General features: G+C 35.9%; 1 protein-coding gene across 8 annotated transcripts in view; it reads left to right on the plus strand.

Moving 5' to 3' along the window:
- LOC129423053 (uncharacterized) overlaps positions 1-15,815 on the plus strand; it is a 195,797-nt gene that overhangs the window by 128,889 nt on the left and 51,093 nt on the right. For 6 of the 8 annotated variants that reach the window (XM_073856568.1, XM_073856573.1, XM_073856576.1 and 3 more), the window contains one exon: positions 12,648-14,378. The exons of 1 other annotated variant lie outside the window; for it this stretch is intronic. In XM_073856568.1, coding sequence (XP_073712669.1) covers positions 12,648-13,771 — 1,124 coding nt within the window. In that variant the 3' untranslated portion in view covers positions 13,772-14,378. Of the gene's footprint in view, positions 1-8,260; positions 8,398-8,865; positions 9,084-12,647; positions 14,379-15,815 lie in introns of those variants that run through there. One more of the 8 variants, XM_073856574.1, reaches the window with a different exon arrangement.

The following is a 15,815-nucleotide window of genomic DNA, read 5'->3' on the forward strand; positions in this document are numbered from 1 at the left end:
GTCAAATAGGGCTGTGTATCGTTCGTCTTCTCATGCGTCGCCTGCACGTGGTACTGCAGCCTCGTGGATCGTGCTGTTGTTGTAATGATCACGGGTCCAGTCGCAGAAGAGCATTGAGTGAAGAAACTTTACCCTGCCATCCCTGGACGTCATTCAGAGTCTTGTCCACAAATTGAGTGGTGATGTACAATATTTCTATTTTTCTACTGAAAACTGGTAAGCAACTCATTGTTTTCAGTGAGTGAACTGAATTGGATGGTCTAACTATCATTCGTGAAACTGTGATTAGTGCACATTTTTGCCAAAGGAAATCAGAGACTTTTTCTGTGCACAAGTGCATTATTCATCTTTAAACCCATGGACATGGAAATGGAAGGGGTTTAAAATTCTATTTTTTTCCTGGAACTGTTAACTGATTTATACATTCCTAAAGGTGGATTGGACTGAATAATCAGTGACTTCATTTAAAAAAGGGTTACTTTGAATTACTGTTCATGTAAAATCTGTGATTTATAATTCAAGGTTGAAAGTGAATTCCCTGTGTAATGTTGTGTTATTTTTGAAGGTTTGAATTAAGCTTACTGTGTATATAGTATTCAGTGAGATAAGAATTCATTCAGATCAAAGGGTTGCACAGATTTATATTTCAATTTGATTGGTCTTTCTCAGACATTGAAACAAATCTGTTGATTTAAGTTTATTTATTTAATTTTATTTGTTATTTTACTTTGCTATTCGAAGTTTAATACTGATTCTTTGCTCCTGTGAAAGAAACAAAAGAGAACACTAAACAAACAAACAATACAAATTCATTTAGGTTAAATAAAAGATTTGTTAGTTAAGATTTAATATTGTTCTGTTCATTCTAATATCTTATATATTCCCTTATACTAAGGAGTGAGGGCGTCTTACCTGTTCTGTTGGATCCAGGAAGGGTGGAATTTCTTTGTAGCCTATTATACTTACCAATAGTACTGCACATATAAACTTCAGGAAGCTGCCGTGTAAAATTAAGACCCTGAAGCCGCCTTACTGAATTCTCAAGCATTTTATATTGCAACACAACAGGCGCTACATACAATTTATGTTAAATTGTACAAAGACTAAAAAGTATTGGGTGGGGGTACTCAGATATCGTTGCTCACTCAGTCTTCCTTAGTTAAGTGGCTTAATTTCCCCTCACAAGGCGGTGGCATATTTCCCCCCGCCACATTGGCTTATTCCGCATACAGAGTATGTGTGAAACAGCGTGCGTTTTGTGAGCCCCATTCACTGTTTAATTATACTAACATAGTCTTTTAGTTTTTATTTGTTGTAAAACAACAGTAGACACAAATTTACTATGGTCTCCAACTCCACAATATAGCCTACCATAACCATGTTATTTGTAGTAAAATTGCGGAAATACAAATCGTTTTTTATCTGCAAAAAAAAAAAAACATTTTCACAATGATAAAATCATGGCTAATTTTCCTAAGGTAGTAATTACAAAATTATATATGTTTGAAAGACGGAGATGCGCACCTGTCAATCCATTACATAACAGAGCGAGGCCAGAGACAAACGTGCTCATAAACGGGAGTAATATGGAATAATGTGTGCATCTTTGAATAACTGTAAGTATACATTTCTTTTAAATATATTTTTGTCATATAAAGTTTTGAGACATGGCCTAATAATGCTTTTTTTCACTTTTATTGCTCATTTAGACTTATTGTGCGGGTAACAGCGTTTTTGACGCATTTACCTCAGAGATTATTTTAGCAATATTGCTTTTTTTCCGGTAATAATAATACAATTTATATTTCAATCCTGTTTCATTGTCTGTTTATTAATTTCATTATGCTGTTATGTTAATGTGAGGATATTTATTTGCCATATGAAACGTGCCGTTAAATGAATACTTTTATATAATATTCAAATTATATGCGGAATAATGTCTGCATCTTTGAATAACTGTAGGAATACAGTTGCTTATTTTTGTCATAAAGTTTTGAGAAATAATAATATTGTGAGGATTTATTTCCATATGAGATGCTTTTTGTCGTTGAATACTCTCGTTTATTATTTGGAAATCATATACATACATAATATATAATGTGGAAGGGTAGACTTGCAAAGTTACTCTGCTTATTTTTATTTATGATATATGTGGAGATAAATAAAGCATTGCAAAACTGCTGATTTGATCCATTCAGATCCTGACCACCAGGCTATAGATTTTAAACATCCTTAATCCACACTTACTAGTCTGTCAAATAATATCTAAAATATATTGTTTTGTGAAAAAAAATGATGCTTTGTTCTATTGTTTATGCGGAAAAGTGTTCACAGAAAGTGTCAATCACATGAACGTTTTATATGCAGAAAAAGCGGTCAGCAGCGCACTGCAACGGGTGCTTGACGGATTCGCCGCACACATACAAAACGCACTGCATACTGAGTATTTTTGAAACAGGAGTTAGATAAAAAAAAATGCATTCGATTAATTGATAACAAATTAACGTTATCGACGAAATTCTTAACAATCAATTATCGATCGTCGATTAATTATGCCCATCCCTAGTTTATGTACTTCCACCACTGCTAGTCATTTCAAAACATACACAAGAAGTTGCTGATTCTCCTTCGGTTGTGGGTTAAACTTGAAAAGCTGCTTCTTCATTGAAGGTCGCGCTGCTACTGTGGTAACACTCGTGGATACTGCCTACCAATGGTCTGCATGCCAACCCACATTGCTGCAGTAATTCATGCAAAAGGAGCTGGTGCTGTACATGCTTATCATAGTTTTCATGTTCATACTTTCAGTTGGCCAAGGTTTCTAAAAATCCTGTCTTTGTATTGGTCTTGAGTAATGTTCTAATTTTCTGAGATACTGAATTTTGGATTTTCCTTAGTTGTCAGTTATAATCATCAAAATTAAAAGAAATAGAAATTTGAAATATGTCCGTCTGTGTTTAATGAATGAATATAATTTGAATGGAATTAGTGAAATAAATCAACTATTTGATGATATTCTAATGATATTCACCATGCACTTGGAGGATGCAGTGGAAGAGGCCTATAAACGGAACAACAAGGCTGGAATGTGAAGGTACTCCCAGTGGAAGTAGGTTGCAAAGGATTCGTAGCCACCTCAACATCCTGGCTACTCAGGGAAATGGGCGTGCGAGGAAAGGCCCACCGGCAGGCAGTCAGAGACCTCTCTGCGGTTGCGTGAAAAGGGAAGCCAGCGGCTGTGGGTGAAGTGAAAAGACTGCCGCCTGGGTCTTCAAGTGACTTGCATTCACTGCTGAACCCTTTGGAGGTGTCGTGGGCCTATCAGTGAAACACCCAGGAAGGAGGGCGCCCACTGGACAACCCAAAGATAGTGACAACCCAAAGTAAATTTGGCACTGAACCTGCATTAACGACGACAGTGGGGCTTTGGGTTTGCGTGTATATGGTTGGGTTGTGGTGAGATTGTGGCGTTAGAGATTGAGGTTAGGTCATGTCAAGGGTTTATGCACTGAGTTACGAGAAAGGAGCAACTTCAGGAGATGGAAGGGCTGAGGAGTAGTGTGGCAGAGGGTCACTCAATTGACCATCCCACAAAGTCTCATGGGTGCCTCAAGTATGCAATTAAGAGATATCAACATCAAGTCCTATACACCAGATCTATGACCAGCACCTGTATACAGATGGTTCTAAAGATTCTGCCTCTACAAGAACTGTTTCTGCAGTAAATTAGCCTACATTTCAATATAATATCAGCAAAAGAATAACTGATAATGCTACCCAGTCTCATGTAGATGTGTATAAATAGCACGAAGTGTGAAAATCGTGCAATACATACGCCAAATTCCAATTTTCCAATATGATACAACAGTCTTTCCCATTCACTTAAACGGCACATCTTTTTATGTCGTTTTATATATTGGTTTCTCAATTTTTAGGGTGAGATTTGCTCAATGAGGTTATTTAATTAACTTTAATTAAATTTTGTCTATATTTAAGCCATGGTCGCTTGGAGCTGGGGTTAGAATTGGGATTTGGATTAGGATGTAATTTCAAGAAGTTGTTCTAACCCTAAACCCAAGCGAAAATGGTTTAAAAAACAGAAAAAAATTGAGAAACCAAAAAATAAAACAACAAAAAAAGATGTGCCGTTTAAGGGAATGGGAAGGACTGGCGTATAATATCCATGCCAAATTGGAATTTGGGCGTATGTGTTGCGTGATTCACACTTCGTGCTATTTATACCCAACTCTGTGAGACTGGGTTTGATAATGTGTCAGTGTAAACAGCAGAATTTATTGCCATTCTGGTAGCACTTCATAGGTAGAGGATGTAAAACCAAGGTTAGCAGTTATCTGTTCTGATCCATGTGCAGCAAATGTAGCACTTCAAGCCTTGCAAGTGGACTAAAATCAACTAGGCAATATACATATGATATTCTTGTAATTGAGAAATAGTAATTCTTATTAGTAAGTCTTATTATGTTTCTGTGGGTCCCTACTTTTGTGTGAATGGAGGCTAATGAAGGGGTTGATAAACTAGCTAAGCAAGCTTTAAATCATACAGATGTTGACATAGAAGTGGCTATTAGAAAAAACGAGGTCACTTGTAATAAATGGCAAGAAGCATGAAATATTGATAGCAAGAGCAGACATCTTAATAGCATTAAGCTACTTGTGCTTAACCTGTTAGCCCTCATTCCATTTTCCGAACCCCCCCACAAAAACTGTCATTGCCAAACTAAAATAGATACAGTTTATGAAGTCTTTGCACTAAAAGCATAAGTTTGGTCTCATTTAAAATCAGACATTTGGAAGTTTATTAAGAGGTGAACATTAGTTACTGTCATAATGAAAAAAGTTGTTATAGAGAGCTTAAATTATTCTTTTTTATAAACTCCACCAAACATGTATGAAATTTTGTTATGAAAATCTAAATGAAATTGGCCTTGGAGCAATCTAGAAATGCTCTGCAGTTAAAGCCACAGGTCTGACCATGTTCTGTTTTAAATCTGAAGATGATACCTCTAAAACTCTGTATTTTATTAAATGTTTTTTAGACCCATGTCATGTAAATTTATTTAGAGAAAACAGCAAAAATGCTAAGCTAATGTTTGTTTATTTATATCTCACAACATCCTTTCAGTTTATTGTCCTATTGCTCCGTGTTTTAAACAGACTCATTAAATAAGCATCCGGATGAGTCATTAACAACTTTTAATCCGGGATATGGCTGTCTAAATGTTTATTTTATTATTATTATTAATAATTGCTCATAATTTCTATTTAGTGTTTTATTTCCTCCTTTTGTCTCAATTCACTTTCTTTTTATTAAAGTCCTTTCTTACAAAAAGAAACTTACCTTAAAGAAGCTTTACCAGTCAAAATTATTCCTAAAAACACATATCTCATATCTCCAGACAGCAGATGTTTACAGAACAGCTAGTACGTTAGCTTAGCATACCATCAAAACACTACAAATAAAAGCATTTATAATAAAACTCACATTATAACATCAAAAGTCGAGTGCTTAAACAATCATGCGTGATCTGATGTGGCTTTGGATCATAAAATAAGACCGAAAATAAACAATTTTATGTTATTTATGCTGTTAGCTTAGCATAGCATTATAATATACAGTACTGTTATGAAAATAACAGACATAGCGTTAAAAATACAGACAAACCATATATAATCTTAATCGTGTTTATTGTCTCCATGGTTTTAAAACATTAAAACATCTTTATTTGCATGTTATTATAAAAACAGCGATCGCACGTTGCAGGTCACTGTTCAAGTTCACGTCTGACTGACAGCTGCTGCTGTGCTGAGCTCTGACGTCTTATTCTTTCTATGAAAGTTTATGAAAGACTTTCAGACTTTAGCGCCCTCCGGCTTCACGTATGAATGAAACAAACTGAGTGTGAATGACTGAAGACTAAACTTGCTCATATCGCCATATTTGGAATAAAAATGGGTGAAATATTACCCCCACTGCAGAAATTTGAAGTAAACATATAAAATTGAAGTAATATTTCTCCAAATATGCATACTTTGAATTAAAAGCCCCGATAGATGTTGTTTTATCGAGTGCTTTCATGACGATCACGGAGGAGTATTTTTATCAATGAGTGCGGCTAGGATTACTAGGATTACTAGGTTACTAGGATTCTCAGATAAAAATAAAGGTCAAAAACTAAATCTTAAATCAAAACACTTTTTAATGATGTATAGTTGTTTAATGTAAGTACATTTAAACTAACAGTAATTTAAATTATGTAAATAAATAGCTCTTCAGTACATCCACGTCCTCGCGCAGGTTATCAACAGAAAAGAAGATATCATAATTTCACGTCTTCGAATCTGACATTCTGGATAAAATAATTCTCTTTTTAAAATAGGAAATCATGCAACTTGTAAATGCAGACATTGTGATCAAAGAGACTATAGAGCAAATTTTATTTACATGCCAACACAGTATGAAAATTAAAAATATGACTTATTCAGGAAATTGAAAAAATGGGCTTAAAACGTATAATATACAAAGTTTTTTGGAATGCAATTTAGAGCAATTGTAGAAGTATAGAGCCATTATAAAATTTGTTAAAGAAATCGGGTTATACAGGATAATTTAGTGTTTATCTTTGCATGTCTGTGCTCCACACTCCAGTACAGCAGGTGGCGGTAGTACACCATAACCAACCGCCATAAAACTACAGAAGAAGAAGATTCAAATCAAAAGATTCGTAAAGATTTGAAGCCTCGGGAATCAAGGGAATGAAGAAGCAGACAAAATGGCTAAAGATAGTTTAAATATGGATGAACCAAGTATTAATATTTCAATTAGTAGATCAGAAGGGAAACAATTAATTTTAGAATCATGTAATAGGAAATGGCAAACATTCTGGGATTCATGTCAAACAGGTCAACATTTTCATAAAGTTCAAAGGAGTATAAAGAAATCTAAAATCATCCATAATATCAGCAGAAGGGAGCAAGTTATCCTCACTCATTTACGAACAGGTCATTCTTATCTTAATCACACGTTACATATAATAGGGAAACATAATACAGGGTTATGTGAAGTATGTTTAATAGAGGAAACAGTGGAACATGTAATGATGGTATGTAAGGTATATGAAAGAGAAAGGCAAAGTCTTAAGGAGGAAATGCAATCACTGGGAATTCAAGAGTTTACATTAACTGAAATATTAACTAACGGATTAAATGCGGGGAAAATGATACATGCAATCATGAGATTTATCAGGATAAGTGGATTAAAAAATAGAATATAATTTTTTTTTTGTTACTTCATTCTCTTCACACTCCACCACAGTAGGTGGCGGTATGCACCTAGGAAGTTGGTTCGCAATCCGCCATAAAATCAAAGAAGAAGAAGAAGAAGAAGCCTCGGGAATCAGTGGCTGCGTCCGAAACCGCATACTGTATAGTAGGTACTGAATTAGATGAAGTACCTACTTACTTGGCATTAAAACAGTAGGTACTGTATAGTATGAATCCTGGTAGTATGAATGAGATTCGGACGTACTACATCCGCCATGTTGCTACATCACGTGACATACGTCGTCATCACGTCATGTCATTTTAGCGCGAAAACAGCAGCGTGCCTCTTCTTCTTCGTTGGATAACTCATCGTCCGGGGCATCATGGGATAGTGAAGCGTCCATCGTATGCACACTGCAAAATCTAACCGGAAGTAGTAGGTCATCCGGGTACTTTTCGCATACTGTTTTTCGAATACTATGTATTCGGACATACTACTCGCCTCGCCTACTGCTTTTCGCGTACTATATAGTATGTAGTAGGCGGTTTCGGACGCAGCAAGTGTTTAAAGCGATCGTCACTAGAGCCTGATGTCTTCATCCACGTGCAAATGCTTCGGTGTACATTTAATTAATCTGTCTTCGATTATTTTATTGGTTTGTCAGCAGAAGACAGGATTTCTTAATACTGTTTAGCAGTGAGATGAAGTTGACTGTTAGCAGTGAGATGAAGTTGAAAATCTGACCCGGACTCACTGTTGTCTCTGGAGCAGGGATTCATTGTCCGGACAGCGTCATAAACATCTCCTAACTCATACAGTTGTGTACTTTGAGGTAATGTCCAGCACGTTTAATACCAATATTATTAAATGTTTTTACACATGTATTATGAACCAGTTTACTGTGGAGATCTACTGTGGGACTAAAAACAGAAGATGTGCGCTATTCAGACAACTTTAAAATTACCTGAGGACTGCATCTGTATTTATCACTTCTTATTTTAGGGAGGAGCAGGGTTACAAAGAAAGGCTCTTTGGGTGATTCCCCTCAATTTCCTAGGACTTGACTACCACAAAAAGCCACACTTGCATTTTACCTCAATGACTACATCAAGTCAAGTAAGTTTTGATGATAAACTTGATGATAAATATATTTGATCTATGGTATTATAGTTTAACTAGCAAAATACCAAAATGTGTTTATACAGTAGCTAGCTAGCCAGTAAATCAGATATCTAAATGTAAGCTAGTACTATTATAGTAACTATAATAATGTTTATTATGCTTTTAATGAAAGTTTCTTAGTGAAAGACTTTAATTACTGCTTACAATTAAATCAGTCAACACGTCATTTTTAGCATTTGTATAACTTGCATGCATGTCTGCTTATAACCAAACAATATGTTTATTCATGTTTGTATATGATATAGATTATATACATTTTCCCAAATGTAAAAAAATTCCAACGTCCACACAGATTAAAAATGAATAAAATATTATAAATGTGTTTTTGTAATCTGGGTGGTAAATAAGACAATCAATACTTCAGTTTTATGTAAACTTTAATGTCTCTTCTTTTATCTCCAGCCACACGTATAGAGTGAAAGTGATTGAGATCTTCAGTAAAGCTCCTCCTACAACAATCCACCAATAACTGCTGGAGTCAAACACACAGAGAAATCACTCCATGTGTGACAACTGAAATCTTCATGACATAATGTTGATGCTGGTGAAAGAGGAGCTTGAGAAGATGACAGATCCACAACCATGCAGAATAAAGGATGAAGAAACTGAGAAACAAATAGGTTGGTGTCTATTTTTAAATCCTTATTATTGATGGTTGAGCTATAATCATAAAAACATTGAGAAACATGAGGGGAAAATAAACTAAAATCCATGAGATAATAACTTTCTGCATCTATAATAGATTCAGTAGAATTAGATTGAAACATCAGGTAAAGAGTTTTATCCAAAGCAACCTTCAGTGAATTGAATGACTGTGATCTCCATGCAATGCTCTACTACAGTTAAACCTCTTGTTGTGTTCACGTCATTATGGTGATCATTTTCTTTTACCCAAAAATATTAGTTAATGTTACTCCATCGTAATGGAATTTATCTCCCCACCTTGTTGCACTTGTGGTGTTCCCAGTCAAAAATTACCGGCCTACAGAAAATGGCTTATAACGATCAAAACGATCTCTCTTTATTTGTTATGTAGGGTTGGGAATTGAGAACCGGTTCTGAGTCAGGCTTGTGCACAATTCAGAATTGAATTGAGAATGACTCCTGAATTCCAATTCAATTCTTGAATTTGAATTGATGTCAAACACAGGATCTAGAATTACAATTTGAATTTGAATTAAAGGAAGCAGAATTGCAATTCAATAAAAAATTAAAATACATATTATACAGTAAGTGAAGTGTTAAAAATGAAGCTTTTCAGTATATGTCAGATATGATTGCATTACATATTCTATAAATTATATTACTTTGAAATACTTGTAGTGCTTTACTTTAACTAAATATTTAAAATGGTTGCCAAACATTTTTCCAAAGTAACTTTCCTAACACTGAATGTATGTGAGATTCTTTCTGTTGTGTGACTTTGGAATTTGTTTGAATTGCCATGAATTTAATTCCACTTCCAATTCAACTTCCTGTAGGGCAGAGTCAATTCAAATTCCAATTCATGAATTGAATGGAGGCCAATTCTGATTTGTGCACAAGCCTGCAATGAGTAGTACAGCTCAAGTAGTAGTTTTGCTCGTAGAAATTTAACAAAAAGCAATTAAATATTTAAAAAACAAACTGTTGCCAGAAGACTGCGCTCTCACTCTCTGCCCAGCATAAATGAATCCTCTATCTATCATTATCTTAATAATCTTCAGAGAAACAGATTTGTGCCATGTGCTTTTTATGTCTTTATATCACGGGTCTGTTGAATGCTGCATTCTGATTGGCTGAGAAATGTTCTATGGGTGTTGATTATTTTTCTGTAAACCGCACACCTAACTTGTCAAATGTCTTAAAAATAGGCACCGGAGCAATGTTTGTGGTAACCGTGGTATAAGCGGAATAATTGCCGTTACGTTGTGCCGCATTACCACCTTGGTGTGCATTATTTTCTTATAATTCAATGGCCCGTCGTCAATTATTCCTTACATAATTGTGTCTATATCTGTGATTAAACGGACCAGAACAGCACGAAAACAATGTGGATTAAAAAGCGTCTTGAAGAGGTTTTGCTCATAAATGCATGTGAAATAAAGTAATGTGAACTTGAGATTGTTATACTGTTATTAAACTGCACAGTATGCGCTGCAAACGCAGCCGGTGTAAAAGCACAATGGCCACGCGCAGCAAATGCTCTCCACATACGCGCTGCTCAGGCTTGCGATGTGAAACCGGCATTTGAATAAACCGTAATAATACATTGATTGTATTTCTGAGTGTTATGTAAGTAATCTAAGTATTCTTGCTAAGTATGCGTACACAATAATCAGACATATGGGTGGGCATGGATTAAGTTGAGCTGGGCCTGAATCTATGGGTGTCACTTTTGAATAAGAAACTATAACAAGTCTATAAAATTCGTCAAAACTTCAGGAATCACAAGCGTATTGGTGAGAACACTCATTTAAACAACATACACACACCCCGAACTTGACTGCATGTCACATTTTTGACGTTATTGATACTTAAAATTGTAATGCAACGTGACATTAATTAAGCCTTTTTGGTAAAAAAGTTATTGGGCTGCAGCCTTCAAAAAAAAGAACCTGCACACAGTGCCAAGAAATATAAATGAACACAAAAAACCTAATACTTTTTAAATGGCCTATTAAAGTGTTTATTACAAATAAATAAGGCTACTAAATGCTTAAAATGAAGCTTCTAACATCATATTCTCTTCATGCAAGTCACTAAAAATCTATTTTCGTTCTCACATAATTAAGTTAACTTACTAAATAAATATTTAATTCAGTTTAGGTTAATAGATCTTACAACTGCATTTTAGTCGCCTATTCGTTATTACAACAATCAAAAGCTTTTAACATTCTCCTCATATATAGATGTGTCAGATCGATCGGAAATCACTCAAATATATATTCCTTCTCTTATTAATACATGAAGAAAGAGAAAAATGACACGCTAAAACAATATTAGTCTCTGAAAACGAGACTGTTATTTTTTTTTAATTACTTAAGTTCGCGCTTTTTGCTGTGCACAAGAGCAAGCGGGTAGCCTACTCGTGAAGAGCGGAGCTGTAAGAAGCGAAGGAGCGTGCATATCAGACGTGAACACGAAAGGAATAATGGGTTTTTAAATAATGGGTAATTATGCTTTCACTTCATTTCCTGACAGTTTCACTTGTTAGTGAGGATAGTAATGACTAACAAGACGACGCTGAATTACAAACATAATTATAATTACCTAACTAAATCTGAGAGAATGCAAACACATTACAATATTTTTCCTCCGCCCGACGGCCAGGGCACATATACATTTTGGTAGCCCGACAGGAATTCGCAATAGCCCACTGACGTCGGGCTTTTGCGAGCCCTGCATAGGTTTGTTTTGTAGAAAGACTTTCTTTAAAGTGAATTTTGTTTTTGTATAAAGTTTATCTTAATTTTAATCAATGTTTAATCAAACAATTGCCTCGATTTAATAAATAAGAAGCAAACCAAGAACGTCGGGTGTGGTGTGGATTGAAGTGAACCCACTATATATTTCCGCGGCCTACGTCTTTCTGCTTTTAATGTCTCAATTACACAGTAGCGTTATAGAAAGTTATGATAGGCTATTTGTTGCTGAACCCTTGTGGGTGGTTGAGGCCATTTTTGTTTTTTTATGTCTTAATTTGACCACAACTTTCTCTGTGTTTCAGCAAATGGAATGATTTCGGTGACAAAACTTATATTAGCACATATTTTGAGAAAATGCTTTGAAATTTTTCAAAAACTCAACAATATACCATGGGCAAATTTACTACCCTTTTGGGTTGTCCGTGTACAAAAAAAGCCACTAAATTAAATGGCTGTAAAAATGTATCAGATTAATATTTTTTCCACATTTTTTCCATAAATCTGTTAAACTACCAAATGCTTAAAAAAATTCCATGATTTTAACTTTTTAATTGCCAAGTTCATAAGTGGTGTCACTGATCTGATGGAAAAGAAAACACAAAATCACAGATTTTCAATATAAAAAGTGATTGTGGACTGGATTTTTTAAAACCTTTTTTATGACATAATGTACTTCACATTAAAAATAACATGGATACATGACATCTCAAATGTGTTTTGTCAACTCTGGTTTATAAATAAAGAATACATCTGAACTATTTACTGTCTTCATTTTAGATATGATGGGAATAAACACCGATCATCTACTTGAACTGAATGAAGTGGATGAGAAACATCAGATTGTAAAAAGAAACCACAATGTTTCACAGAAAGAAACTCTGAAGACAGAAGACATAAAGTGTGAAAATAGTTTCAGAGAAGATGAACGCCCTGCAGATCACAAGAGGACTCGCAGAAAAGAGAAACCTTTCACATGTCAACAGTGTGGAAAGAGTTTTAGAAGAAAAGATAACCTTAAAGATCACATGAGGACTCACAGTGAGAAGAAACCTTTAACATGTCAACAGTGTGGAAAGAGGTTCAGCTTTCAATCAGGCCTTAGCCGGCACAAGAAAGCTCACAGCATGCCATACGCCTGCCAGCATTGTGACAAGAGTTTCCCAGATACAAGTGAACTTAAGATACACATTAGAGTTCACACCGGAGAGAAACCTTACACTTGTGAACAGTGTGGAAAGAGTTTCGGAACAAAACCTAAGCTTAAAGCACACATGAAGATTCACACCAGAGAGAAACCACACGCGTGCCATCACTGTGAAAAGAGTTTTACAACTGCAGATAAACTTAAGATACACATGAGGTCTCACACTGGAGAGAAACCTTACACTTGTCATCTGTGTGGAAAGAGTTTCTCTATTGAAAGTAACCTTAAGAAGCATGCAAGAATTCACACTGGAGAGAAACCGTTCACATGCCATGAGTGTAAAAAATGTTTCAGAAATAAATGTGGCCTTACAACACACATGAAAATTCACAAAGGAGAGAAACCTCACGTGTGTTTTCAGTGTGAAAAGAGTTTCATAGATAAACGTGGACTTGAGATTCACATGAGAATTCACACTGGGGAGAAACCTTTCATATGCTGTCAGTGTGAAAAGAGATTCACAAGTAAAGGTGCTCTTAAGACACACATGACGGTTCACAGTGAAGAGAAACCGTTCACATGCCATCAGTGTGGAAAGAGTTTCTCTATTGAAAGGAACCTTAAGATACATGCAAGAATTCACACTGGAGAGAAACCATTTGTGTGCCATGAGTGTGGAAAGAGTTTCACCTTTCAATCGGTCCTAATCCGGCACATGAAAGTTCACAGTGGGGAAAAGCCACACGCATCATTGTGACAAGAGTTTCTCTGATACAACTCAACTTGAGATGCACATGAGGTCTGAGAAACATTACACTGGAGAGAAACCGTTCATTTGTCATCAGTGTGGAAAGAGTTTTACAATAAAATGTAACCTTAATGCACATGTGAGAATTCACACTGGAGAGAAACCATACGCGTGTGATCAGTGTGGAAAGAGTGTCAGAACGAAATCTAACCTTAATGTACATTTGATCACTCACACTAAAGAGAAACCGTTCACATGCCATGAGTGTAAAAAGAGTTTCAAGACGAAAACTAACATTAACAAACACATGAGAATCCACACTCAATAGAAACCATTCATGTGTCAACAGTGTGGATATGGCAACAAAGTTTAGAAATCAGTTTATTTCTCTTTCTTATTCATATGAAGTCTGTTATTTTTTTATCGTTTTAACTGATGTTAAAGTTTAGTTTCATAACTTAAATCACATATATTTTCTATAGAATCTTAACACTGAACCACTGCCCTTGTACTTTAACTAGATTTGTTTCTTGTTTACTTTTTTGTACAAACGTTTTAAAATGAATGGTTGTGTTTTATATCACATTTAATTTTGTAATTAAAACTAATCGGTGTATGCACGTGTTTTCTTAAACACACATTCACTCTATCACAAATCACCTGTAAATGTGTGTAATGTAAGTGAATCAGTCTCATATTCCACCCTGTACACACATGCACATTTATAATCACATAAAAAGCTGACCGCAACTGGCCTCCAAATATTCGTTCGTAAGGTATTTGCACCCGACCAATAAACACAAGCCATTGGCGTAATCCTCCAGCATAATAGTCATGTAGCATTAAACACTAGGGGTGTAACGATACACCAATGGCATGGTTTGGATCTGTTTACGTTATGGAGCCGCAGTTCAGTTCGGTTTGCTGTGGGGTTATGGTTCATGTCGTGTCAAAAACGGCACACCACACAGGAACAGATTTTCAATTCAAATTTATTTTATTTATATAGCGCTTTTTACAATGTTTAATTGTTTCAAAGCAGCTTTACATTAATAAATGTAGGAAAAGCATAGAAAAGCGAGCGTAGTAATAATGTAACGTATACAGTAAAGTAGTAAGTTAAGCCAAAGGTGGCGGATTCTCCAGGGGATGAAACCCCCCCCTGGTTCCGGACAGCTTAACTATTGCAGTCTAAGTATATTACCCAGATGAGTTATGTGAATGCTTTGTTCTGGACAAACTAACTATTGCGGGATAAGTACATTTAGGGGCCAGTCACACCAAAAGCGTTTTAAACGCTTGCAAACGCAAGGCGTGTCGCACTGCCTTTTTTAAAAAAGAGCAGTGCGGCGCGGCTTTTCATATTGCTAAGCAACCACAGAGTCAGCTGTCTTGTCAATCAAATATTGAAGCGTGAGCGCTCTTTTGCTTTTAACTGTCATATTAGCAGAAACTTTCAAAATAGGGCGCTTGCTCTGACATTGCTTGAGGATAAGAGGATAACAAACACCCAGGAGAGAGTGAGCGAGTGGAGTCCGGTTCTTCAAAGCAACTGTAAACTTCCCTCACCACAACGTAAGGCCCGCCTCTCCCCACATTCGATTGGACAATGGAAGACGCGAATGACGTCAGGCGCCTTTCCGCTCTCAGCGCTCCTTCAAAAACGCGTGCGCGGCAGAAAACCGCAAGGCACTCGGCGCGCATAAACAGCGCGCAAACGCGCCCTGGGCATAGAATATCATTCAAAAAAGGCGCCTGCAACTGCCATAAACGCTTTTGGTGTGACTGAGCCCTTACTGGACATTTTATGTGAATGCTTTGTTAAAGAAGAATGTCTTAAGTTTAGATTTAAATTGATCAACTGTGTCTGATACTCGAACATTATTTGGTAAATCGTTCCAGAGCTTAGGGACTAAGTAGGAAAAGGATCTATCACCTTTAGACACTTTTGATATTCTAGGGATAATTAAGTGGCCAGAATTTTGTGATCGCAGTGTACGTGATGGATTGTTATTCTTTAATATACGAGGGCGCTAGGCCATTTAAGGCTTTG

Source organism: Misgurnus anguillicaudatus, chromosome 19 (assembly GCF_027580225.2).
Source record: "Misgurnus anguillicaudatus chromosome 19, ASM2758022v2, whole genome shotgun sequence".
Lineage (NCBI taxonomy): Eukaryota > Metazoa > Chordata > Actinopteri > Cypriniformes > Cobitidae > Misgurnus > Misgurnus anguillicaudatus.